The 26,054-nt window shown below is 46.0% G+C and overlaps 1 protein-coding gene across 6 annotated transcripts in view; it reads right to left on the bottom strand.

Annotated features, from left to right (window-relative positions):
• The window catches only part of BTRC (beta-transducin repeat containing E3 ubiquitin protein ligase), a 213,046-nt gene that overhangs the window by 15,907 nt on the left and 171,085 nt on the right, over positions 1-26,054 (bottom strand). For all 6 annotated transcript variants that reach the window (XM_066600943.1, XM_066600945.1, XM_066600947.1 and 3 more), the window contains 5 exons: positions 20,538-20,634; positions 20,001-20,138; positions 18,697-18,815; positions 7,284-7,533; positions 4,298-4,416 (listed from right to left, as the gene is read on the bottom strand). In XM_066600943.1, the coding sequence (XP_066457040.1) occupies positions 4,298-4,416; positions 7,284-7,533; positions 18,697-18,815; positions 20,001-20,138; positions 20,538-20,634 (723 nt within the window). The remainder of the gene's footprint in view (positions 1-4,297; positions 4,417-7,283; positions 7,534-18,696; positions 18,816-20,000; positions 20,139-20,537; positions 20,635-26,054) is intronic.

Genomic DNA, 26,054 nt, shown 5'->3' with positions numbered 1-26,054 from the left:
TGGAGGTTTCCGGCTGAGCGGGGAAGAAAGGAGAAACCTCCGTGATCTTTTCGATACCTCCGCTCCATCCCAGCGTTCGAAAATACACAAATAAGCATACTAGTTTATTGGTAATGGTACTGGAGTGTAAATGTGCGTCTGTCTTTGTACAGGTTTACCATAGCTCCACAATTGGTAGCAATGACCTTAACCAAGTGCTAGCGCTGTATTGTACTTCTACAACAGCAGATGTCGGCTTTTTAGGTGTAGGCGCTCGATTAACCAATCACAGCCATTCACTGAATAACATTATTGAATGGCTGTGATTGGTTAATCCAGCGCCGGCTTACATTGGCTGACACGGCGCTCGATCAACCAATCAGAGCATTAGCCTGCTGGAAGCGAGTATTCAAGCCCGGCTTCCAGGAATAACTGCTCTGTTGGCGTGCCGAAGGACACGGAAGCCTTCAGCAGCACTGTAGCCTATCGTGAGGAACCCGAACGCTGGCTGCTAGGGGAGTGTTTTTTTTTTTTTTTTTTTTACATGTAGCCTAGCCAGGGCTTATTTTCCAGGGAGGGCTTATATTTTAAGACCCCCCACCACTCCTCCCCCGAAAATCAGATTAGAGCTTATTATTGGGGAAATATGGTAGTTCCCTGACTGGCTCCACCCTGCGTTTTCCTTGAAAGGACATACTATAAAAGCCAGGCACTTACTGTTCTATGCACGTTTATTGAGCCCTCAGCCTTTCAACCAGCTCCTTTCCATGCCTGCTCCCTCTAAAAGAAGATTGCTCTCCGTGTACCGACCACTGGCTTGTTTCCTGAATAGGTCTCTGCAGAAATCCTCTGTAGTGCGTTGCCATCTCAGTCTACCAAGCCCTGGTTTCCTGACCACGTTGCCCACCCTTTCTGGCTATGACCAGACACTCCAATCTAGTGCCAGAATGGGGCAGTCACTGTTGTGCCAAATTAAACCATTTAGTGACCACCCTATTGTGTTTTTACGTCCTGCCGTTTGCAGGACGTGTATGGAGGGAGATCGCGCTGTCATCTCCCTCCATATATTGTGGGTGTCAGCTGTTTCTTACAGCTGTCACCTGTGGGCAACAGCCCCGACAAGCCGCATGGCCGATTGGAGCTATTAATTCTTTAAATGCTGCTGTCAAATCTGACAGCGGCATTTAAATCCCCCGAACGATGTTCAGGAGTCCTGTACGCTTCCCCTGCGATGAGATCGGGAAAGCCGCGTGGGTGTCACGGCAGCCGGGGTCCTTCTGAAAGGCCCCAGGGCTGTCATGGCAGAATGCCCATCAAGCTTTTCCCGTGGGGTGGCTTGATAGACTGCCTGCCAGAATGCAGTATGATGTAATGCTATAGCATTACATCATACTGCAGGAGCGATCAAAGCATCGCTAGTTGTGGGGGGTGGACGAAATGGAAAAAAGCAAAAAAAGTCACTAAGGGGTTAATTCACTGTGTTCCATGGTATATGTGATGCCTTGGAAATTTTTATTCCCCTTCTCCTGACTGACACCTTCCAGCAATCCTTGATGTGCTGTAAGGTCTTTTTATGGCTTTTGCTGAAAAATTAAACTAAGAAAATACTATAGAAGAGCTCAACTTTATATGTATCCCTGTACATAATGGCAGTGGAGTACTCACTACTATTTACCATGAGTTTAAATGTGATTGGCTAATTCTGAACACACCCACATCCCCAAATATATGAGGGTGTTCACACTTATGCACAAATATTATTATAGTTTTGTTCTTTTTATTTTTCCACCCTAAAGGATTTCCGTTTGTTTTTCAATGCAATCGTACAGATAACTGGTGGAAATAAATCTAAAATAGTGCATGATGGGTGTGTAGACTTTTTAGGTATTAGTGTATCTTGACGCCACCAGTGTAGGTGGTGTCAAGATACGAGATGCTTGACAGGAGGTTGACATCCCCTGTCCCTGATAGGCTCTTATTACTCATCCTCAACGCAGGTCCTGGAACTGAGCAATGCACAGTGGTCTCCTCAAGTGAGTATACCGCGTGTGCTGCTGGCCCGGTTGTGATTGTCGGTGGAAGCGCCCTCGACGCAGCAGCGCTGCACCTCTGGCAGTGTCCCCAGCGGCAGCTTGTTCCTGTGACTGTTCCTGCCGGCGCTGTAGCTGCCAGCGCTTGCGGCGTCCTGGCTGCAGCGCTGCACCGGCGGTGGCTTATTCCTGTGAGTGTTTCCGGTGGCGCCTGCGTCTACAGGCCTACCGGTAGCAGTGCGGCACCGCCGGCATTGTCCCCAGTGGCTTCTCCCTGTTACTGTTCCCGGTGTGACCGTCTCCGGCAGCAGCACTGGCCTCCCGGCAGCAGCGCTGCACAGACTCTGCCCTCCCCTTTGCGGGGCCCCTGCGAGTGTCCTTGGCGGCTGCAGTTTTAGGATTATGCACTGCAGGTATTAGTGCTCACCGCTCCGGCCCACAGCACAGCTTTCTGAACTCCCTGTCAGCGCTCCCTGGTGCAGCAGCGCTGCAGACTGCACGGCGACCGCTCTCCTCTTCCTCCACAGCCTCAACCGCTGACCAGCAGCGCTCATAAGTCCCAAGCATCACCTATCACCATCCTCTACGGCGCCCAGCAGTGGCTACAGGACCTGTCAGGTTACAATACAGGACAGCCAATCAGTAACAGGGGGAGTCAACCCCCTGTCAAACTCCTTGTATCTTGACTCCACCAGTACTAGTGGTGGCGTCAAGATACACCAATACCGATTTTTTATACCCACTGTATACTTTGTGGGCTGGAGAGAAAATATCTGCATTGGTTATGCCACAGCCTTGAGAGCTTACAAGTATATTACAAAACCCAAATGCATGCGCTGTGAGCAATGACACGTCTGTCTGCAATCTGTCAGGACTGGGTGCGAGGACTGCAGCGATATGCTGCATAGGATATAGGACCAGCTAAAGTACTGGCTCAGTTGGTACAAAACCAGAGTTAGGACTCCGTACAAGCACATTATCCGTGACATGTGACCAATGTTTTGTTACATAGTGTTATTTGTTTAGAAATGAATGTTACATGATTTGAATTCCGTTACTAAATTTATGCAAACAAGCATAAACAGGTTTTATTGCAAAATAGGAATTTTTCGACAGTCATTTTTTAGGCCACAAACGCAAAGTTTAAGTGCTAATGCCCACGGACGGATTTCTGCCACGTTCCCCCGCGGTGGAATAATGCAGCTATTAGGTTCCATTGAACCGAATAGTTTCTCTGCCTGTCAGTGCTAACATGCGTCATTGTGCCGCGGATTTCCACTGCGGGCAAAAAGTCGCGGCATGTTCTATTTTACAGCGTTTTTTCCACAGTGGAGGTCTCCATTAATGTAGTATTGGGAAAACGCGCGATCACCAGCGGGGACTTTTTGTTTACCACTGCGGTACTCCCGCGGCGTAAATCCGTGGGCTTATTCTGCTCCATCCGTGGGCATGAGCCCTAAAGTTACTGATAAATATTTTCTAAAGGTTTAGAACATCAGACTTCAGGAACAAAGGGCTACAACCTGCGAACAAAAGGGGTGTTCCATGGTGTAATCAACCATGTAAGGGTCTGTTAATACCTTATGGCTTCCTCTCTCAATAGAGCCACGACTGCCATGATGGAGCCCATAGACTTAAAATCAAGTTTTTGCCCTTTCTGAAACAAGAATGATGCTGCAGACTGCACTACTGTTACCCAAAGACCATGGAAGTCCCCAGCGTATGGGGAAGGTAATGTGAACAGAGCCGAATAGACTTTTAAAAAGTGTTTCCAGACCTTTTACAGAACTGGCTAAGGTCAGGAAGCTCATCAGGCAAGTGTTCGCTGCAACCATGTCAGTGATGAGCAGCACATGGCCGATAAAGGAGTTTCCAAGCTCACAGTGGTGTGACATTTAACAGGGGAGTGATGGATACTTTTTTAAAAAAAATTTTTAATTCCATGCCTCCCATAATATATGCAACAACATTAAGCTTAGTGGGTCCATCGTCTGAGACCCCCATTGTACTGAGAACAAAAGGTGGATGTCTAAGAGAAATGCTCCCAAAACCCTTTCATTCTGAGGATTGGTGGACTTCCTGGCAGTTGGGTTCCCACCATTGATGGCATATCCTAACAACATGCCATCACGTTCTGTGATGAGATCAGCCCTAAGGATACCGGCACATGAAATCTTGTACATCGCATACTGAGACACATATGTAGGGGCCTTCTCAGGTCAAGGTTGAAGACATGATCCCTACGAATACCAGTCTTCTCCACCTCATACAGAGAAGGACAAGGTTACCTGATGGTATTATCCGAGGAGCCGCTCACTACTAATCGATCTCGATACTGTAGACAAGCAATGCCACGTTTGTGACCATTTAAGGTCCGGACAAATTCACATGTACTCGTGTTCCAGACCTGATTGGAAAAAGACAAAGAAATGTGTTTAGTAGTGCCATAATAATACAAGCATAGAACACACAACCTGACTAAACGTTACAAGTGATTCTTGACGTTCGATGCAATCATTATAAGGTGTAAATCTCCAAATGCCATAAGATCAGGATGGCTGAGGATCTGATTTCTGGGCCCATTTCCTGCCCATTGGGGTGCTCCAGGCCTTCGGCAATGCGGGCTACGACAACACAGGCCCAAGTTAAGCCAATGGGACGGTGCTGTAGTTGACTATACAGAGGAATTCTGAAGGAGTAGCAGCACTTAAAGGGGTTCTAGTTTTAGAAAACCCATTTTATATACTGCGCTAGAGAACTCCAAGTTCATAGAACAGGTCTATTCTGTTCCTCTTCTCTCAGTAAAGGGATTACAAATAGCATCCCTCTCACTGAAGGGCCTATTCTGTCTAAAGGACATGTTCCGTTTCGTATTACAGACAACCCATTGATTTGAATGCACACTATGTAATGCTTAATTTCACCTGTAGTGGCGCTGCAGGGAAACTGGACACTTAGGCCGGCTGCACATGGGCGGATCTGCATTGCGGAATCCAGAGCGGGCGTCCGCCTCTGGATTCTGCAGCAAATAACACCCATAGCTACGGCAAAACGCTTTTTCCTCTACATAAGTGGAATCAATTGCGATTTTCAGTTCGCGGAGTCAAAAAATATAAAATAAAAATAACAAAATCGCAACATGCTCTATTTCTGTGTGGATTCCGCATGGATGGCTTCCATTGAAGTCAATGGAAGCTGTCTGACAAGTGGCCCTTCTGCAATGACATTGTACTGTGCATGTCCGACGGCTCGCCGTGCGGACCACCCGCATTACAGAAAGGAGAAAGAAAAAAGTCAGGTACGTACGGATGCCAGCTGGGCACAGGGTCGGATTCTGCTGCGGGCTCCTGCATGTGGAATCCGATCCGGCCGTGTGTAGCTGGCCTTAGGGCGGCTTCACATGAGTGTATGTGCAAATATGCTTTACTCAGCGCAACATATTTGCACAGTAAATGAGGTTGATTCGCACGGGTTTGTGCATGGTAGTACTGTACTTTTTGCACACGCAGGGCCAGTTCATATGTTCGCACGACACACCCCTTCCGTTGGAAAAAAGAACACATCTAGACATCATTAGGCTAAACAGCCTTTTAATCAAAGAATTGTGCAGCATATTGAGCGTTTCCGCACATACTGACTGCGTATTTGCGCCCCTCCCATATACTTCTATAGGGCCCTTGGTGTGCAAATATGCAGGAAAATAAAGCAGCACCTATTTGTTTGCACGTGCAAACACGCTCACGGGAACAAGTCCATTTACATGGATGGGTTCTATTCTCTGCGCATAGCGCGTATATTTTACATGTGCAAAACATGCGCAAATACGGTCGCGTGAAGAAGCCCTTACTGTCACGTTTCCCCACAGACGACAGCTGTGTTGCTGGAGTGATCAGACTTATAAGGCCCAGCTTTAGGGACAGGGCCCATCTTGTGGGCGGGAAGGATGGGGGCCAAGCTCCTGCCCCCTCCCTTTGTCCATAGCCAGCAATGGGAGTAGGAGAAACACAGCAGAGCTTTGCTCCGCCCCTCCCATTGCAAACACCGGAGTGGAGGAGAGAGGCAGAGAGACGGTGAGGGGGAGGGAAGGGGGGCTGCTTAGATGGAAGCGTATATTGGCCGTGAAAACACCGGCTGATATACGCTCGTGTAAATAAGCCCTAATACAAACAGGGGAAAGTATGCACAGAAGGGTTTTTTATTAACACATTTTTTTGAGTGTGGCTGGGTCCACATGGGGCTGATTTCCAGCGGGTATTCCACTGCAGTTCAGCAGCAGAAAGCCCGCCTCCAAACTTGCACTTGGATTTTGAAGCGGGTTTTATCACGAATTTCTGTGTGGCATTCACTCCCTAATTGAGAAGAGGTGAATTCTGCAGCGGAGCTGGCAATCAAACTGACATGCTGTAGAATTGAGTTCCACACCACAAGTCAATTTCTGCACGGGTTTTGTGCGGGTTATTTCCACATCCTGTGGACAAGATTTACAAAATCTCATCCACTTTGCTGCTACTGTAAATGCCATGGAATTTCCATGCGGAGGGTCCACATGGAAATTCCACGACAATTCTGCTTTGTGTGAACCCCACCTAACCTCTGATCGCTATGATAATGCATTGCAGTACTTCTGTACTGCAATGCCTTATTGCTTACAATAGGCCAATGCAGGCCGTGACGCCAGTGTCTGGCATCCACTTGCTGATGATGTCATAAAGGGAGTGCCATGTAGTACATTGATCGTGACATGTAGGAGCTCATTTTCGAGCCCACGCCGCCCACAGTATGTAAACTTCTATCCTGTTGGTCAAGTACCATGTGTCCAGAACATAAACTTACATCCTATAGCGTTAAGGAGTTAAGAAATGAGACTTTACCAGAACCTAGAAGGAAAATGTGCTCCCTTATAAATATACTGAAGAATCCTTAATCCAGACGGCCAGCAGACAAGATCAAATCCAATTCATATATCGCTTTATTAAAACCTCTCAAGAGACGCGTTTCGGAGCGGTATGCTCCTTCCTCATTCACGGGCACCTAAAGGCTTATGGATGGTATTTCCACCTACACCAAATCTCCAGTTAATTAAAGCTCTTGAGTCTCTCCCCTGAACTTTTTGAAAACTATGTTCATTGTTATTATAGTTTCCCAAAACTGACAACAGGAAGTGGCTTCGATCACAACTTTTTTTTTACGGTTTGTCCCCCATTTCTTCCTCACTCCTTGAAGGATAAACGTATCTGCTTACGATCCTTTGCTTGTTCCTTCTATGGTAATTACCTTTATCGTCCGGTCACCGGATGCAGAGACTATGTACTTGTCATCAAAGTCTACCACATTGACAGCAGCCCGATGTCCTACGAGGACCCTCCGTAGTGTGATATCGGTGGCGGAGGCCATATCCCACACTGCGATGGAACGGTCTTTGGAGCAGGTGACCATCATGCCGTTATTGAAGCGTAAATGCAGCACGGCCTCGCAGTGGTGAATCAGCGTGTTCAGCATCTCTCCCGTGTTCACATCCCAAACCCTGCAATGAGAGCGGCCGCAAGAGATAGGAGATGAAATAAAAGCCCGGCAACCCAACGCCTTAATATTTCATGAAGTAGCAGACCGCGCAAATCTCTAGTTTATCAATTTTCTCGATGCTTGAAATAATCCGAAGTTAAACTCTTGATACACAAATCTGTATGAAGATGGACTCTGTAACCCCAGGAAAAGGAGCAGATATGATCTATTAACCCTTTCCAATCCAATTTGTATCCTGGTTTTCCTAGTGAGCTTCCTCTTTCTACCATTATACAACGGCGCTATATGCGGGCTAAAGCCAGTACTGCATGAGGTGACACGTTGGATAGGCTCTGACAGCAGAGAGGCTGGCAATATACAGTAAGAGAACCCCGACGGACGTCTTCCAACATCAGAGCTGTACAGCCTTAAATAATAATGTCTTAAGACGTCAGACAGCGGATTGGAAAGGGTTAAAGGGAAAAGTACTTGAATACTGGGACAATTGTTGGAATATGAAAAAAAACGGATTAGTCGTCGCTCAGCTTATTGCTTTTGTGTCACTTATTTAAAATTTAGAGTAGAAAGACGTATTTCACATTCGAGGATAGAGTTGGTTATTATGGGACGAATGCTTGTTATGCTGACTAGACATTTCTCAACAATCACAGCAAAGACTGCAATGAAAAGAAAGCTGGTGTTTTATAGTAGTTTCCCCAGGATAAACCATTCTGCAGGAAAATGAAGATTTCCTCCCGCCCCCAAAAAAGTACCAATCGCATTTAGGCTACTAAGGAGGAGGGGGGGGGGGGGGGGCGGGGAGTGAAATGAAATAATTGTCACCCATTTACTTTAGGGACAACGAAAAAGCAGAAAAAAAAATATTACTCATTAAAAGGCAACTGTCCCTTTAAACTTTCCCATTTCTACACGAGTTCAAAGCAGGACAGCGCTCTGACAACAAAATGCAATATCCAGAGATGGCAGACAGAAGGGGGCGACTCTCCTGGTGTGACTGAAAGGTCCGGTGGGGACAACCGTCACACCTGCAGTCCTGCATAGCCTCAAATTACCAATCAGGTTCCAAATTGGAACAATGTGAGGGCCCGAGGAAGGTACAAGCTTGGCAACTGTCTCTGTAACTACTTTATGGAATAAATTTGTGCTTCCCCAATTAGTGCCTACAGCTTAGCTATTGATACCCGATGAGGCATCTCAGATGGTGGGGGGGTGAAGGGGTGGGTTAAGAGCGTTTCACCTCCCCCTGTGAAGCAAGTATGGATGTAAACCATTTCATTCTCTTCAGTTTCGGGTTTACTTCTCTCTCACCGCCAACCCCTTGGATTTATACGCTATTTTTTGTATTTCCCATTTTTTGGCCAGTGTGACACAGCGTCTGGCCCAGTATAGCATTCCGCTGCAATATTACAACCTAACCGCTATGTAATATTACATTTCCCCAGTAGTGGCCGCTGCAGGGCAATTCTTGATCGGCTCTGGCTTACCCCAGAAATAAGAGTTGATTGCTGCAGCTCTGGCTTCAGAAATCCCTGATGACTAATCATTGAGACAGTTAACAGGAGCAAGTTAAAAGGGTCATCCCAGAATCATCCTGAGGGTATAGAGATAACTTGCTGATCGATGTGGGTCTCACCACTGAGACGAGGGATCCCAGGTCCCCCCTCTTTGAGTCACCAAGAAGTTGCTTCTCCCACCTGGCATTGACACTGCAATCAATGGAGCGCTGGAAAAGCCTACATGGTTGGCGCTCCATTCATTTCAATGGAAATACCGAAGCATTTGCTGCTTGGCGATCTTTGGCAGTTCTATTAAAAAATGAATGTGGTGGTAGCGCACCTGCATGACTGTCGCTCTGTTCAATCTCCTCATTACTGGGGGTGCAACAAGCCCAAAGTAAAAAGGAGGGTGGGAGGGGCACAGGACCCATTCTCAGAATTCGTGGAGGTCTCTGCGGAGACAACCACACCGATCAGCAAGTTACTTCTTATCCTGTGGACAATGGATAACATGCAATTCTGGTTCAACCCCTTTTCAACACTGTTTGGGACCACATCTATAGTATCCGTCAGATGGTTCCATGCTAGTACCCAAAAACAATACTCAAATGGAAGCCATGATAGAATCTTGGTCTTCACTTGTTAACCATTAATTTCCATCTATTTTGGAGGAAGATGGATTCCGCTACACCATTCGGTCCACCTAAATAGACGGCAACCATGTCAACTGAAGACCAATGCTTGTTTCATGGTTTCCGTTGGAGTACCATCTTTGGGTATTCAAATGGAACCCTGTAATGGACACCAGGAATGTGGTCTCAAATGCAGTGCGGATCCAGTCTAATGCGACTGAGCTGTAATCGCAGATGGCGCCACTCTTGGCCTTGAGTTGTCTCTTCTAATTTCGGGCAATTATTTTCATAGGAACTCAAAGTGCGACCCCGGTCGCCGGCAGCCATTACTCTATTTAACAGGTGAATTTTTGAAAGACTTTTCTAACTTTGCTCTAAACAAAAGTTGATGGAGGCAAATAAAGGAAAGTGCACACAATGTTCTGGTATTCACCTGGAACTTCTATATGGTAACATTTGAAGGCAGAATAAAAGGTCAACTAGGAAGAAATAAAAACAATTTATCTTTTTCCATGTGGCCTTTTTTGAACTGCAAAGTGAATAGGACAATTTCATCACATCTGGCCTTCTCCCGCAGCTTACAGAACATTGGAAAGGTAGGACATTTAAACTGATCCAGTTGTACAAATAAGAAGAAGCGGCCAGTCTAAGGCGCTGTTCACATCACGTTTATACCTTCTGTTGGAAGTATAGGTCAAGAGGATTTTCTGATATACCTCTAATAGGATTTAGTATGTCTATACAGTGTCAAATATGTTGCCCATAGGCAAGGGAAAAAAAGTCATAAATCTGTGTTGTATAATGTAAACTGGGGACTTCAGAGAATAAGCCAATGATTGCAAATGATCCTCATTTTTGCAAACCAAAGAGGCTACCAGATCCGTGCAGAGATTAAATGGATGCTTGATCATGCATTTGCACAGCTATCTGTGTTCAAGTCAATGGCGACCATGGAATCGGCAATACCTAGCATGCATAACCGTTTCCATAATTCTGACTGCAATGGAGAATAAAGCGCACACGTGATCAACACGCCACTCAATCTCTGCAAGAAACAACAGGGCCTCCGTGTCAAATGGCAATCAGGGGATGAGAAGCCAGGACTAACCTTGCAGGTTTAGTAGTGCAGCAGCATAACACACTGGATGGTCAACATAGCAGTAGCTGCTCAACAGACAGCAGTAGCCTCTGAGACAAGAACAGCAAGGTGCAAAACAAGAAGCGGATCCTGGCACGCTGAAAATGATACTCAGAAGTGGCCGTAAAATGCTTAATTAGGCAACGGATTTCTATGACACACTGGCACCTTCATCTGGCCATTAACCGTTAATTACCGGATGAAGGTGCCGATTCGGCACAAAATCACATTGCCTAATAAAGGAGTTTATTGCTCCTTCTGAGTCTCCTGTCCATTCTTGTCTTGCACCTTGCACTCAATATCGGATTCTGATGCAGGGCTGGTTTACCAGGGGTCAAGGAACCCACAATTCTGCAAAGAGGTATGGGTCCCAGAGATGGTCTTTGCTTCATCAGTGACCTCCACTGCAAAATATAGCGCATGTCCTAGCTTACTGGACGTTCAGGACCTGCGCAAGAGAGATGAATGTGTTTGCTTTCCTGAGTAGCAATCCTCTACCTGCGCTTGCATGTGTTCTAGATGTCCAGGAACCTAAAGCATGTGCCTGTTTCTCAATGGCAGTCACTGATGGACGCGTATGAGCACAAGCCCCTCAATCAGCAGCCACTTTCAAGACAGTAAAAAGAGTTCAAAGGATCAGGAAAACTACCCAAGGTAATCAGTTAGAAGACACAATGGTATGGCGCCCACCCTTACAGGTTTCACAGACACAATGGCTATGGTGAAAATGCAAAGGTGCGGCTGATCCAGGGAACGCCTCTGTGTAACGATAGTGGTATGAAATAGAAAAACGTGCTGAAAAACAGGTAGGTGGTGCAAACTTTAGAACAAGAAGCCAGAGATCTGGATAACTTAGCTTCTCTTCTTGATCTAAAAAACAGGATATTGACAGGGGCACAAGAAGCAGCAGGTTTAGAAGCCTTTCGCCTGATGTCTACCAGCCAGTACTTCTGAGGAAGGGGATGCATCCCAGAAATGCATCAAGGTGCTGGTTTATATACCAATTAAAGAGAATTTAGTTATCCTGGTCTCAGTGCTTGTGTTATACAGGTCTCAGCATGTAGCAGTTTTTTTTAGCACTCTCTTCCATTTACATAATAACATAGTATGTAATGCCAAAAAATGACATTTGACCATCCAGTTCATCCTATTACCCCCCCCTTTAAAAAGTAAAAATTAAAAAAAAAAAAAAACAACAATGAGGTAGAAGCTAATTTTCCGCATTTAAGGGAAAAAAATTCCCTCCTGACTCCAATCTGACAATCGGAATAATCTCCGGATCGCCCACCCTTTTTGAAGTTATTAAGGTTTACAACATATAACATTGTATCGCTCAAGAAAGGCGCCCAGGCCCCAAGAACCCCCTTCTATGTCAGTGTAGAAATCTTCTCTCCTCTAGACCAGTGGATCCCAAACTTTTTCAGTCATACAGCTACTGTAAATTCCGCAGCAAATTTGCCCCGTGTAGTAATAGTGACCCCTAATATTGGCGGCCCCAGCGGCAACAGGGACCCCTAATATTGGCGGCCCCAGCGGCAACAGGGACCCCTAATATTGGCGGCCCCAGCGGCAACAGGGACCCCTAATATTGGCGGCCCCAGCGGCAACAGGGACCCCTAATATTGGCGGCCCCAGCGGCAACAGGGACCCCTAATATTGGCGGCCCCAGCGACCCCTAATATTGGAGGGCCCTAGCGGCCCCTAATATTGGCGGCCCCTAGCGGCAACAGGGACCCCTATATTGGCGGCCCCAGCGGCAACAGGGACCCCTATATTGGCGGCCCCAGCGGCAACAGGGACCCCTATATTGGCGGCCCCAGGGGCAACAGGGACCCCTATATTGGCGGCCCCAGCGGCAACAGTGACCCCCTACGGCGGGCCCAGCGGCAACAGTGACCCCTACGGCGGCCCCAGCGGCAACAGTGACCCCTACGGCGGCCCCAGCGGCAACAGTGACCCCTATTGCGGCCCCAGTAGTAATACGCTCCCCCACTGCGGCCCCAGTAGTAATAGGCTCCCCCACTGGGGCCCCAGTAGTAATAGGCTCCCCCACTGGGGCCCCAGTAGTAATAGGCTCCCCCACTGCGGCCCCAGTAGTAATAGGCTCCCCCACTGCGGCCCCAGTAGTAATAGGCTCCCCCACTGCGGCCCCAGTAGTAATAGGCTCCCCCACTGCGGCCCCAGTAGTAATAGGCTCCCCCACTGCGGCCCCAGTAGTAATAGGCTCCCCCACTGCGGCCCCAGTAGTAATAGGCTCCCCCACTGCGGCCCCAGTAGTAATAGGCTCCCCCACTGCGGCCCCAGTAGTAATAGGCTCCCCCACTGCGGCCCCAGTAGTAATAGGCTCCCCCACTGCGGCCCCAGTAGTAATAGGCTCCCCCACTGCGGCCCCAGTAGTAATAGGCTCCCCCACTGCGGCCCCAGTAGTAATAGGCTCCCCCACTGCGGCCCCAGTAGTAATAGGCTCCCCCACTGCGGCCCCAGTAGTAATAGGCTCCCCCACTGCGGCCCCAGTAGTAATAGGCTCCCCCACTGCGGCCCCAGTAGTAATAGGCTCCCCCACTGCGGCCCCAGTAGTAATAGGCTTCCCCACTGCGGCCCCAGTAGTAATAGGCTTCCCCACTGCGGCCCCAGTAGTAATAGGCTCCCCCACTGCGGCCCCAGTAGTAATAGGCTCCCCCACTGCGGCCCCAGTAGTAATAGGCTCCCCCACTGCGGCCCCAGTAGTAATAGGCTCCCCCACTGCGGCCCCAGTAGTAATAGGCTCCCACATTGTGGCAAAAGTAGTAATAGGCTCCACCATTGCGGCCCCAGTTGTAATAGGCTCCCCCATTGCGGCCCTAATAGTGATGGGGTCCGCCATTGCCACTATGCTCTTCAGATGCAGAGAGAGGTTTAGCAGTGCAGATTACAATAGGGGCGACTGGGACAGCCGTGGGGCCTCTTGGAGTCTCGAACCCTGGGTGGTCGCGCCAATCGCCCCCATTATATTCTACTATTGGTCCCTGTTCTACTCACCCCTGTAGCGGTGTCCGGAAAGCCTGTACTGAGGAAATAAGTGGCCGCAATAGCAACGCAGATCAGAGGGGCAAATTGAAACTTCTGGGCCCCAATGCAAACTCTGTAACAGGGCCCCCAAGTATAATGCTTTATTCATGGTTCTGGGCTCCCTATATGGACAAAAGAGGCCTTATGGGCCCAGGAGCAATCGCAAACCCTATAGTTATGCCCCTGATGCGGATCACATAACCGAAGCCAGTTCATGTGATCCGTGTGGCTATACTGATCACAGGTCCTGCACGTTCATTTTCTCATTACAGGCTATCCGGACACTGCTACAGGGGTAAGTAAAGTGGGGACCTAGACCGTCCGTTGGAGCCCCTGACAATCACTCGTGGAGCCCCAAGGGCTCCGTGGAGCACACTTTGGGTAACCCTGTTCTAGACATAGAGCGCGCCCCCTTGTTACAGTCACACTCCAGGGTCTAAGTAGATGGTAGAGATCTCTGTACTGTCCCCCGATATATTTATACATAGTTATTAGGTCAACATGATGGGGGAAAGGATTTGCTAGCAAGGGGCCGTAGGTAACACATTGGAAATGTAGTGCCGACCTCTCGATAAGTACATATCAGTGAGTGGACTACATTCCCGTTTCCAATGTATTTGTTAAAATCATAGATAAAGCGTCCGACTCCGCCATAAGGATCCCCAAGCTTTAAGGTGTTCGTGTTTCTTTAAAACCTCCCCGAAGAAGTAGAAAAAGGCCTCCGCTCCATACGTTTATTGTAGCCATTAACATTAAAAGTCTCACGCAGCATCTTCACTAAACCAACAGCTACAAACTACAGGGAGACTCACAATGCTTCTTCCACATTACTGCTTTTTATTACAAGGGCTCTCATCTCCTTAAAATGATTGTAAAAGGCTAAGGAGAGGAACGTAAAAAGACTAATTACTGAGAGAGCCCCACGCAGCCCAAGGGAAGGGCAGACAATACTTCAAGCATAAATCAATTATTCCAAAGTGAACGTTCATATTCAGTAAGAGGAACCTCTGGAACAAATGGACCCGATATTAACCACTGTATTGTCTAGATGCCAGCATATGTTACAATGTATAAACTGCATGGAAGGGATAACACAGCCTTTATTGTGCACTGGAGGCAGATCAGATCACTCACTACATTGTATTACGGTTATCATTTATTTATACGACGCTGGCATATTCCACAGTGCTGTACAATGAGGGCAATGCTTCACATCACTTCCTATCCCAGAGGAGCTTACAATCTATTTTCCCTTCCGCAGGGAAAGTTTCAAAAGTATCAAATAAATCCATTATTTATTTTTTTATTTTTTTGAGCTGAGGTGAAGATGAAGCGCCAAAAAAAAAAAAAAAAAAAAAAGAGTCGCACATGATACACGCACATAAACGCAGTGCAGATAGGGTCCTAGATGGAATCCTACTGATTGGCCCGGGAACCTGGCCCGGGAACCTGCTATTTGATTTTCTGCAGGCATCATATTTAGGAGCATCATTAACTATACTGAACTAAATGCTTGCTGGGTTTAGAGTCTGATACTGATTGACAGCCTTCTATGAAGGAGCATGCTGTCAATCACCAAGAAGAAACGCCCACTGGACTCAAGCCTAAAGCGAGTGGTAATTTAAAAAAGGATTGTGCCAAGTTATAAAGTTATGCCCTATTCACAACTTTATGATTGGCGGGGTATTTATTGGCTGCTGCAACCCCCTTCCCCCATGCTGGAAACAGGGATCCAGTTGATCTCCAAGTGAATACAGCGGAGGCTGTACAGGCGCGCCGCGGCTCCATTCGCTTGAATGACAGTGCCAGAAACGGACAACGTATTTGAACTTGGTAATCTCCAGCATGGTCACTGAAGTGAATGGAGCGATGGAACACCTGCACAACGTCTGCTCCATTCACTCGGGGACCACCCGAACACCAGTTCTCGAGACTAGTTGGATCGGACAAGATGCTCAATGAGATGGGTACAAAGATAAATGTAAAAAAAAAAAAAAAGTCAAGCATTTGGAAGGCGTTCTCGTTCTGCTGCAAAGTTCAACATGCAGTCACATCTCAGGCGGATATGAAAAGGATTATAGGTGAGGCGTGATTAGATGAATGCCCTTGCCACTGGAGGCATTAAAAGTGGTTCCACCCTTGGCCTATAAGAAGGCTCTCAGAGCTACTTGTGTGTAGTTAACAGAGTTTGAGGGGGGGGCGCATCATTGGAATGCGAGAAGCTGACTGATCGTATCGACAAATTGCCCACCACTTGGGCCATTCTGACCAGACTGTTTGGAGGTGCAGGAACCAGTGGATGAGTGAGAGCGCACACACAAGGCGACTGAGCTTAAGACCCTCGACAGACCACTAGAGGAGAGGATAGTCTGGTCGTCCAACAAGCACGAACAGCTCCAACTATTTAGTTGTCCTCCATCCAGAGACAGATTGCACCATCGTTACAGGCCCCTGTGCCTGTCGGAATCATTTCCAGGCACTTGGCTGAAGGACATTTGGTCTCACAGTACCCATTATATGTACTGCCTTTGGCATCCACCTACTGTCGCCTCCATTTTCAGTGGTGTTGTGAACGACAAAACTGGACTGCTACGAAATGAAATTGGATTGTCTTCAACAACAAACCCAAGTTTAGTTTGGGCACCAATGACGGCTTTGTTCCTCTTTGAAGACGTAGAAGTGAGTGCCTCAATCCTGCCTTTCCTGTGAAGCGGCACACTGCCCCCCACGGCTGGTGTGATGGTCTGGGGGGGTCATTGCATACAACAGTCAGTCACCCCTAGTAGTGGTACAAGGGACAATGACAGCTCAGCGATATGTTCAGGACATCCTGCAGCCACATGTGTTCCTCTCATGGTGGCTTCCAAGAGGTGTTTTCCAGCAGGATAATGCTCCGCTGCACATACATGGGTGTCGTAGGAATGTCCCCGCAACATTGTCACACTTCCGTGGCTGCCCGGTCGCCAGATTTACTGCTAATAGAACATGTATAGGACCTGCTTGGATGCCAACTTTGACATCCTATGAGTGTGAACAGCAAATTTTGACCGATATGCTGCAGGATACCATATGGAACCTATATGCCTCCATGCCCACCTGTATCACATCTTGTATCCAAGCTAGAGGTGGTACAATAGGGTACTAGAGCCTCCATGCTCGCCTGTATCACATCTTCTCTTGTATGTTGCAGCCAGGGTTTAACATGCACCTATGGATTTCTATTGGAAAGTGCTGAGCCATTTTATCTTTTTTTCGTACAAATATGATAGAGTTGTAGCTACCTCCCTCTGGTCATGCATGCCCACCTACTTACCTTCTGTCCCTCCTATTGGACCATCTAAATGGTATCCTACCTTCCCTGGTTTTATTTGTAGGCTTAGTCCCAAGAGAGGTGCATTCTTAAAAAGGTAGGTACCCATCTTTTCCAGGTTAAGATTAAACCACCTGGACGTTGGTAGATGGGCCAATATGATTTGATCAAATTATATACCAGGAACCTTGTATTATTTAATGTGGTTAGGGTATTTATTATAGGTATGTATATTTCTGATCGTAAACTTATTTTGCGTGCTGTTGCCACTTTTTGGTTTCTGCTTCTATTGTATGTTGCAGCCATGGTTTAACATGCACCTATGGCTTTCTATTGAGAAGTGCTGACCTATTTTATCATTTTTTGCATCACATCTTGTATCCAAGCTGAAGGCGTTACAACAGGGTACTAGAGCCTCCATGCCCTCCGTATCACATCTTGTATCCAATCTAGAGGCAGGACAACAGAGCACTAGAGCCTCCATGCCTGCCTGTATCACATCTTGCATCCAAGCTAGAGGCGGTACAACAGGGTTCTAGAGCCTTCATGCCTGCCCGTATCACACCTTGTATCTAAGCTAGAAGCGGTATAACAGAATTCTAGAGCCTTCATGCCCGCCCGTATCACACCTTGTATCCAAGCTAGAGGTGGTACAACAGGGTACTAGAACCTCCATGCCCATCCGTATCCCATCTTGTATCCAAGCTAGAGGCGGTACAACAGGGTTCTAGAGCCTTCATGCCCGCCCGTATCACATCTTGTATCCAAGCTAGAGGCGGTACAACAGGGTACTAGAGCCTCCATGCCTGCCCGTATCACATCTTGTATCCAAGCTAGAGGCGGTACAACAGGGTACTAGAGCCTCCATGCCTGCCCGTATCACATCTTGTATCTAAGCTAGAGGCGGTACAACAGGGTACTAGAGCCTCCATGCCTGCCCGTATCACATCTTGTATCCAAGCTAGAGGCGGTACAACAGGGTACTAGAGCCTCTATGCCTGCCTGTATCACATCTTGTATCCAAGCTAGAGGCGGTACAACAGGGTACTAGAGCCTTCATGCCCGCCCGTATCACACCTTGTATCCAAGCTAGAGGCGGTACAACAGGGTACTAGAGCCTCTATGCCTGCCTGTATCACATCTTGTATCCAAGCTAGAGGCGGTACAACAGGGTACTAGAGCCTTCATGCCCGCCTGTATCACACCTTGTATCCAAGCTAGAGGCGGTACAACAGGGTACTAGAGCCTCCCTTCAAGGGTTTAGTTTTCTGCAATAAATTCTCCTTTTGCTCCGATACTTATATTAATGTTACAATCACACATGGAAAGTTTCATTCGATTCTGACAACTCCGTCTAGATACTTGATTGAATAAAACACACCACCACCTAGAAAGCCTGAGAACAGGTTAGTGCACTGTAACTGTAAAGGATTAAAGAGCGTAATAAGCTGTGAATATGGAGGAGTAAGGATTTTTCGGTGAACACTGTATGCAGTACGGAGCAGGAATGACAATGATATAATAATATGTAGCAATATACCTGACAGTGGAGTCAGATGAGCCCGTAATAATTACTCGCTCATCATACTGAAGACATAGAACAGACCCCGTGTGTCCGGTCAGTACTCGCTTACACTCCAAAGTGTTCTTATCCCAAATCTAGGATATAGAAAATAAACAAGGTTCAGCAAACGAATCAGTCATTAATGTTACATGCCTTGTACTAATAAGCAGTTTTTGTGAGATAAATGATGATAGATGAACCTGGTTATATTATACTAGACTGATCATACACTAGCAAGGAATTCTTGGAAAAGCTTCCTGGAATAATGCCTTAATCAATGTGTCTTTAGAAATTAAGACTTTTTGTAATTTGTTTTCATTAAAAATGTCTGATTTATTGATTTATATGCTTGTATTGTTTTCCAAGGCACTGTAGAGTAGAGGACTGACATATTAGCAAAATCTGTCAGTGAAAATGAGGCATTTTCCCGTGAGCCTAAAGGAGCATGCACTGAGGGATGCACATTACACGGTGAGGGATTTCTGAGACACGACCACTCGGGGCCCTTCTGCTGCGACAGGAAGAAGGCAGCACACTGTCATTTGGAAGTTCATGTGAGTCTTCCACACAGGAAAGTGCAGTCTATAGAAAGCAGCCAGTCATTCTTTTTTTACTATTTTTAACTTAGATAGACCGTAATAAACAATAAAAAAAAAATCTGCCTGGAGGGCGAAAACGTATTACAGAAGGCTGATAGTGTAGGGAGATGATGATCATCTTGCCAGCCCCCATGCCCTAGCATGCTGCGCCTTATAGTACTACTGCTTTGTTATGCTCCGCTCACCATTCAGACCAACTGAATGCACCCCACCCATATGCCCACAGTATGGCTCTGTTTTTAGTCCAGCTCATCTCCCACCATCCTATTATTTGATTTAGTGATAGCATTGTATTGTAATGAACTACACTGTGCTTACCTGTTCCACCAGCACCAATCTACCCCCACTACTAAATAGTAAAAGGAGAGCATTATGTAATATTGAGTGGGCATAACTACAAAACAGCCTCTGATCGGAAAAAAAAGGGGAGTTGAGCCTAGCTGATCAGTGCTGCGAATGCTCCAAGCCAGAAATCTCAATGGAGCACTTCATTCAATGCAAGTATAAGGCTTTCTAAATGCATGAGAACAAAAACTCAAAAAGCAAAAAAAAGATAAGTGAATCATTTTTTTTCTGCAGGGACTTTTTCACACACAAAGGTTTCCATACCCTTTAAAGACTACTTTGTGTAAAAAGTTAAAAACAATTTAAAACCATTCCCAAAAATGTTAAAAACGTCACCTTTATCGTGTTATCTCGGAGTCCGCTCACGATCTTCTGGTCATCATACTGTAAGCAGTACACTCCTTTGCTCGTTTCACTCCGACAGTGAATTCTTTGTAAGCTGTGTCGTCCACACCGCCAATTAGATTCTATTGTCTATTGTTAATAGAATATAAACGAGGTGAGTGAGGGAGAGGAAAAAAAAAAAAATACAAGGACGAGACGTTGAGATCAATAACAAAAAGATCTTCAAAAACCATCTTCTAATGAACGTATTTCGCATTAGACGACTACTAAGTTTGTTAGGCATGGGTATTAGGTTTTGTTCATTTGAAGGTTAGTCTTTACATCATAAAACAACAGAGTTGTGTTCTTCCTATTACCTTATATAGCAATTTTCAATCAACTCATTTCCTCATTGTCTAGGCACTCCTGATATTCCATGGCATCACTAAAACCTTTGTTTTGAGGTCACAAAGCAACTAAGAGCAGGGAGGAGTCTTCCGAGTTACTGTTCTTCTAACTGCAATATAGCATTGTGTTAGCAGTGCTTACCTCAATGTCTTGGATAATTTTGGGATAAAGTGCTCTGTAGAAGGAATTCGGCGGCATCTTTCCGTCGGGCGGCTTGTTTTTGAATAGATACTGACCCCTAAAATGACAAGAAAAATAAGGTTTTCACAGTCACCGGGAAATAAGATCTTGAGTTGTGTCGCGTATTATCTTTCCCCTATTGGTTGGAGGCGGTATAACCGCGGAAGAGATGCAGCTGGTATCCTTTTGCAAGAACCAGGTGCCAAACTACACTTGATCCCAACGTACAGAGATGCTGTAAACAGTAAAAACTTGCTTTAATCTTTTATAGTAATGAATAGCAACAGCTGCCCAGGGGGGCTTTTCCCTTGTAAACCTTGGCACTTTCTGATCATCATTCTTCACAGGAAATATTTAGGAAGGGAAGGAAGAATTAAATTTTTCACTTCCTTAGATTATTTTACCATATTAATTTTTATCTGTAAGAGAAGAGATTCCTCGGCATTTAATATATACACATTACATATATCAGCGCGGCTGTCAGAATGGAATATGGTTAGAATTTTTTAATGCATAATACAGATCGTTAATCTGGCGTCTTATAACAATCGAGCGCTTGTTCTTTTCTACTACGATCATTAAATTTCTTTTAGGTAACGATGAATCATCAGAAGAGGTCAGCTTATTTAAAATCAGAGTTTTAATCACTTTTTAAAAAACTTTTTATGTTGCTATCCAAATTGAATAAATAAAATAAATCTTGTTATTTGTATAGCGCCAACTTATTCCGCAGCGCTTTCAGGTTATTTATTACCCCCCACCAAGCTGGGTACTCATTGTACCGACCTCGGAAGGATGGAAGGCTGAGTCAACCTTGAGCAACCTGAACCATGCGGGGATTGAACTTGCATCGTTCAGGTCAAGAGTGAGAGCTTAGAACTGTATTTCTGCTGGCTTAAAAAAAAAATCCTATTGCAGTAAGGGCTTATTTTCGCAAGAGTATATTGGCCGCCGTTTTCAAAGCCGACTGACATACGCTACCATCTGAGCTGTTTTCCCCTTTCCCTCCCCAACTCTCTGCCTCTCTCCTCCCCTATGGTTTACGATATGAGGGGGCAGGGCAGGTGGAGCAAAGCACCGCCCCACACCCTTCCATTGCTAGCTGCAAAAAAGAGGCGGGGAGGGGAGCTTACCTCGCCCCCTCCCACCGCAAACAGCCAGAGTGAAGCAAAGAGGCAAAGAGGCGGCGAGGGAGAAAACAGCTCAGATGGTAGCGTATATCGGCCAACCGTGAAAACGGCAGCCGATATACGCTCTTGTGAATAAGCCCTAGGGCTGTATTTACCCGAACAATTTTCAGGTGCGAGTTTTGTCCGATTGCAAAATGAGTGCGATGTGGGTCAGATTTTCTCCGATCTATGTTGCACTATATGTAAATACAGCCTTATACACTGGCTACTGCAGCATACACAAACTGAAAATTCCTGCAGCTTACTTGTTTACTTCACAGTGTAGAATGGGACAAGCTTAGCAGAGTCATCTCATTATTCTTAAAGCACTATCATTTAATAGCATTACTGAATGCAGAACCACTGCGATTGTCTTGTCTATGGTACAGAGGATAGCACTCCATCTCTTTCTAATTTGGTCTAAGAGCCCAGCAGCTCTGTGACTGTAATATTCTTGCCCTAAATGTGGCCGCATATTATGGTCATAGATGCCCTTTTAATGCTTATTCATTGCAGCTGCCATAAAGCGCACCCATTCGGCTGAAATGGCCAGACAATGCGGCAAGAAACTGCGTACCTACAAGGTAGCGGCCCAAGGAAAACTTTTGAAAAGCCAAAAATATAATATAATCCCACTTCTACATATACTTATAGGCAAGTGAGCTACATTTAACATTAGAGGATTCATCTGAAGATAAACTAAAAGTTTATCTTTGGGGCCTTTTACATGGGACAACTGAGGTTCCTCTGCTTTCACAGAGCAGCAATAGTTCAGTGAATGGAAGCGGATCGTACAAGAGATCTCTACTGGACAGCTGCCTCTATTCACAGTGATCAGGCAGTCCGTTTAGAGATGGACTGCCTGTTTACACTGAGCAAGAAGTCGCTCATAATGAAAAGTCAGTCATTAATTGCTTCTTTTCAGTGAGCTGAAACTAATTATCTAGTGACTAATCAGCGATTTCTTGCTCAGTATCCTTTACATGGGCTGACTATTGGTCAAAGCCGGCTAGTGTAAAACTACCCTTACTGTGAAGGAAACTAGGCAGAAAAAAAACAGAAGTTCATGCAGACTGCATATAGAGCAGTGAGGGAAGGTTTCAGCAACAGCATACTGGCTCCCAGTCCCCAATCCCATAGGAGGGGGGAGGGGGGGGGATGTAGGAGACCATACAGAAAATCTATTTTTTTTGTTTCTCTTCTTATGGAACATAATCCAGTTTTTTTGATACATTTTTTTACTTTAGTGTTCCATTAAAAAAGTATTTTTTTACTTTAAAGGGCATCTCAATTGAGATAAAATGGTCAAAAAAATGCAACAACCTGAGTCAAAAATGGGAAAAAAAAGAAAAATATACATGTGGTTGTTCCAAATAGCATCTTGCTATATCACCAAACTGCATTCTGGTCCAGAACACCGAGGCATCACAGATGCCACATTAGTCACGATTCCGTTGCAGCTATTAATTTACCGCAGTCTTCGCATTAGAAATACAGTTACATCTCCGCAAATATCTAGCTGCAGCGTAGATTGAAGAAATGCCGCTGTTGATATAGTAAACTCATTTTACATAATCTCTTTATTCGTATTAAAAGACCTAAATCTGTGCCCTGCCAACTAAACCTGGCGAGACCCAAAGTCCTGATGATTAATTGGGGATGTGTGGGTAAAAATTTCTGCCATTGCTTAGCCAATATTAAAGAAAAATACAATATTCATTACAAACGGAAGCAGTTTACATGGATTACTGCTCTTTGCTGAATTACTCGGTATAATTATGCAGTCCCAATTCAGATTTTGTAAAACTAGATCTGCACTCAAAATTACCTAATGCCGTCTATGGTGGGAGAATAGCTTTATGCTCTGAAATTATAATATCCTGCCACAAAACGACTTTTCCGATGCAACTCGAGTGGAAAAAAAAACCTCTCCGTTTTTGCTACACCAAGTATCAAAGGTTGTCTCCCCAAGAACTATCGTCTTGGTGAAGAGTTGGGGACTACGAGTCCTGGAGAACAGCTGTCATCGGTGGAGGTAGCTGCTGGCCACACATGAATGGACATGTTGGGGCAATAGAGATCTCCGTTTTGGCACATCTTCATGAGCCAACCGGTTTCAGAGGCCAATTTGATATTGCTGACCCAACAGAATAGAAGACCACGTCAAGGGGAGAGGGTTGTATAGGAGACGTTAGTGACTTTTAATGTGGCACTGTCAATGGAATCATCAACGGTCACCTTTCGACGTGTGTAACGAAGTTGAACTTGACTTAACGCATGATAACTTTCTGTGCAGCGGTTTGGTTACCCTTTCACTTGCTTTTTAGAATGGGACTTGCTGTGTTCGATGATCAATAGCTTTTGGGGTAGCATGAAAAGATAATTTGCTGCAGAAAGTTATCACAGTCAAGTTAAGATTTGTTAATCTGCCAATCAGTTCTTCAACACTGTAGATGAGCAGTCCAGGCGGGTTTACATTGCGAATATTGTAGAGCGTAAAGGTCTAGGATCATCAGCAAATTTTAGTCCACGTGAGCTGGCAGAATAGGTCAGCATAGACCTGAAGCTCCTGTAGACATCACAAAAAAGGACCCTTCACTATGTACTTGGTATTCATTATCAACTTTGGTGTGAGATGTTCGACACGTTACACAGAAAACTCTTAAAAAGACTAAATCTTTGAGAAAACTCATCCCCTTAACAAGATCAGGTTTTCGGTGAGGTACTTTCAATTCCATCATATCCTATGTGTTGTATATGCAGTCTTTGTTGAGAAGACCACTCCTCTAGAACAGGGTTTCTCGAGCAAAGTACATCAGGATTTGAGGACATTCTATAGAGAGGACACCTTTGGCAATTTCTGAGGCACTTCTGAGTTTTTAAATTCCCCTAACCGGTCATGTTTTCGGGATTTTCTTAGTATTACACTGGTGATGTACTTGTTTTAAAAGGGCTTGTACCAAAATTGACCAATCACTTATCCACAGAATAGGACATAAAGGTCCGATTGTGGGGACTCTCGCCGATGAGACACCCACTGCACCTGTGCTCCCCCTCTCCTCCTCACTGCGCCCCTTGCAGTGAGAAAAGTGAATGAAGCAGTGGTCAAGCATTTGCGGTGCAGCTCCATTCATCTTCAATAGTACTGTCAGAGATAGCTGAGCGCCGACTACTGCTCCATTCAACCTCCTCGTCACTGCTGAGGGTTCAATGAGCATGTAGTGGAGAAGGAGACATAGGACTCCAGTTCTTGGGATCAATGGGAGTCTTAGCAGCAATACTCCCACCAATCAGACTTATCTATCCAGACTGTGGATAGGCGATAAAAGTCAATTTTGGCTCTGTTAGGCAATGACTGGACAAAAGCTCTTACCTTAAAGGGGTTGTCTCGCGGCAGCAAGTGGGGTTATGCACTTCTGTATGGCCATATTAATGCACTTTGTAATATACATCGTGCATTAAATATGAGCCATACAGAAGTTATTCACTTACCTGCTCCGATGCTAGCGTCCCCGTCTCCATGGCTCCGTCTAATTCTGATGTCTTCTGGTGTTTTTAGACGCGCTTGCGCAGTCCGTGCTTCTGGCTGGTGAATGGGGCCGCTCGTGCTGGAGAGCTGGTCACCGCGTCGTCGTCGTAGCTCCGCCCCGTCATGTGTGCCAATTCCAGCCAATCAGGAGGCTGGAATCGGCAATGGACCGCACAGAGCCCATGGTGCACCATGGGAGAAAACCGCAGTGCATCCCTGGGAAAGGACCGACGGCCATCTTAGGGAGAAGATTTTTAAAACTTCATATTTCGTCGGATCGGTGAGTAGCAAGCGGTTTAAAAAACGCTTTAAATTGCTATTTTATGCCAGGGGGTGACAGGGGGAATGGGGTAAGGTAAAATTTTGATGTTTGCCGCGAGACAACCCCTTTAACTCAAAGTGTCGGTTTCAGGTAAACTCCATGATCTGAACTATAAAATCCTGACTAGGTGGTATCACACTCCAGCCAGCTTGGCGAGAATGTATCCGGGATCGTCTGACAGATGCTGGAGGTGATTGGAAGGGGTGGGCATGTTCACACATATTTGGTGGTCCTGTTTACTTATTGCTGGACTGTGGTTGGAAATATCCGCTCTGTACAATACCCTGAGATGGGGCTCATTAGCGCTCACTCCAGAGACGGCCCTTTTGTCAATTCTTCCGGGTTCGATCAAGACCAGTAAGAGACATCCTTAGATTCTTTCCTCTGGCCATGAGGATGGTGATTCCACGGTTTTGGAAGTTGCAGGCCTCTCCGACATGGATGAGTCGGTCAAGAGC

Source organism: Eleutherodactylus coqui, chromosome 4 (genome assembly GCF_035609145.1).
Source record: "Eleutherodactylus coqui strain aEleCoq1 chromosome 4, aEleCoq1.hap1, whole genome shotgun sequence".
Lineage (NCBI taxonomy): Eukaryota > Metazoa > Chordata > Amphibia > Anura > Eleutherodactylidae > Eleutherodactylus > Eleutherodactylus coqui.
Note: the sequence above shows the minus strand (reverse complement) of the source record. Positions and strands in the feature narration are given on the sequence as shown.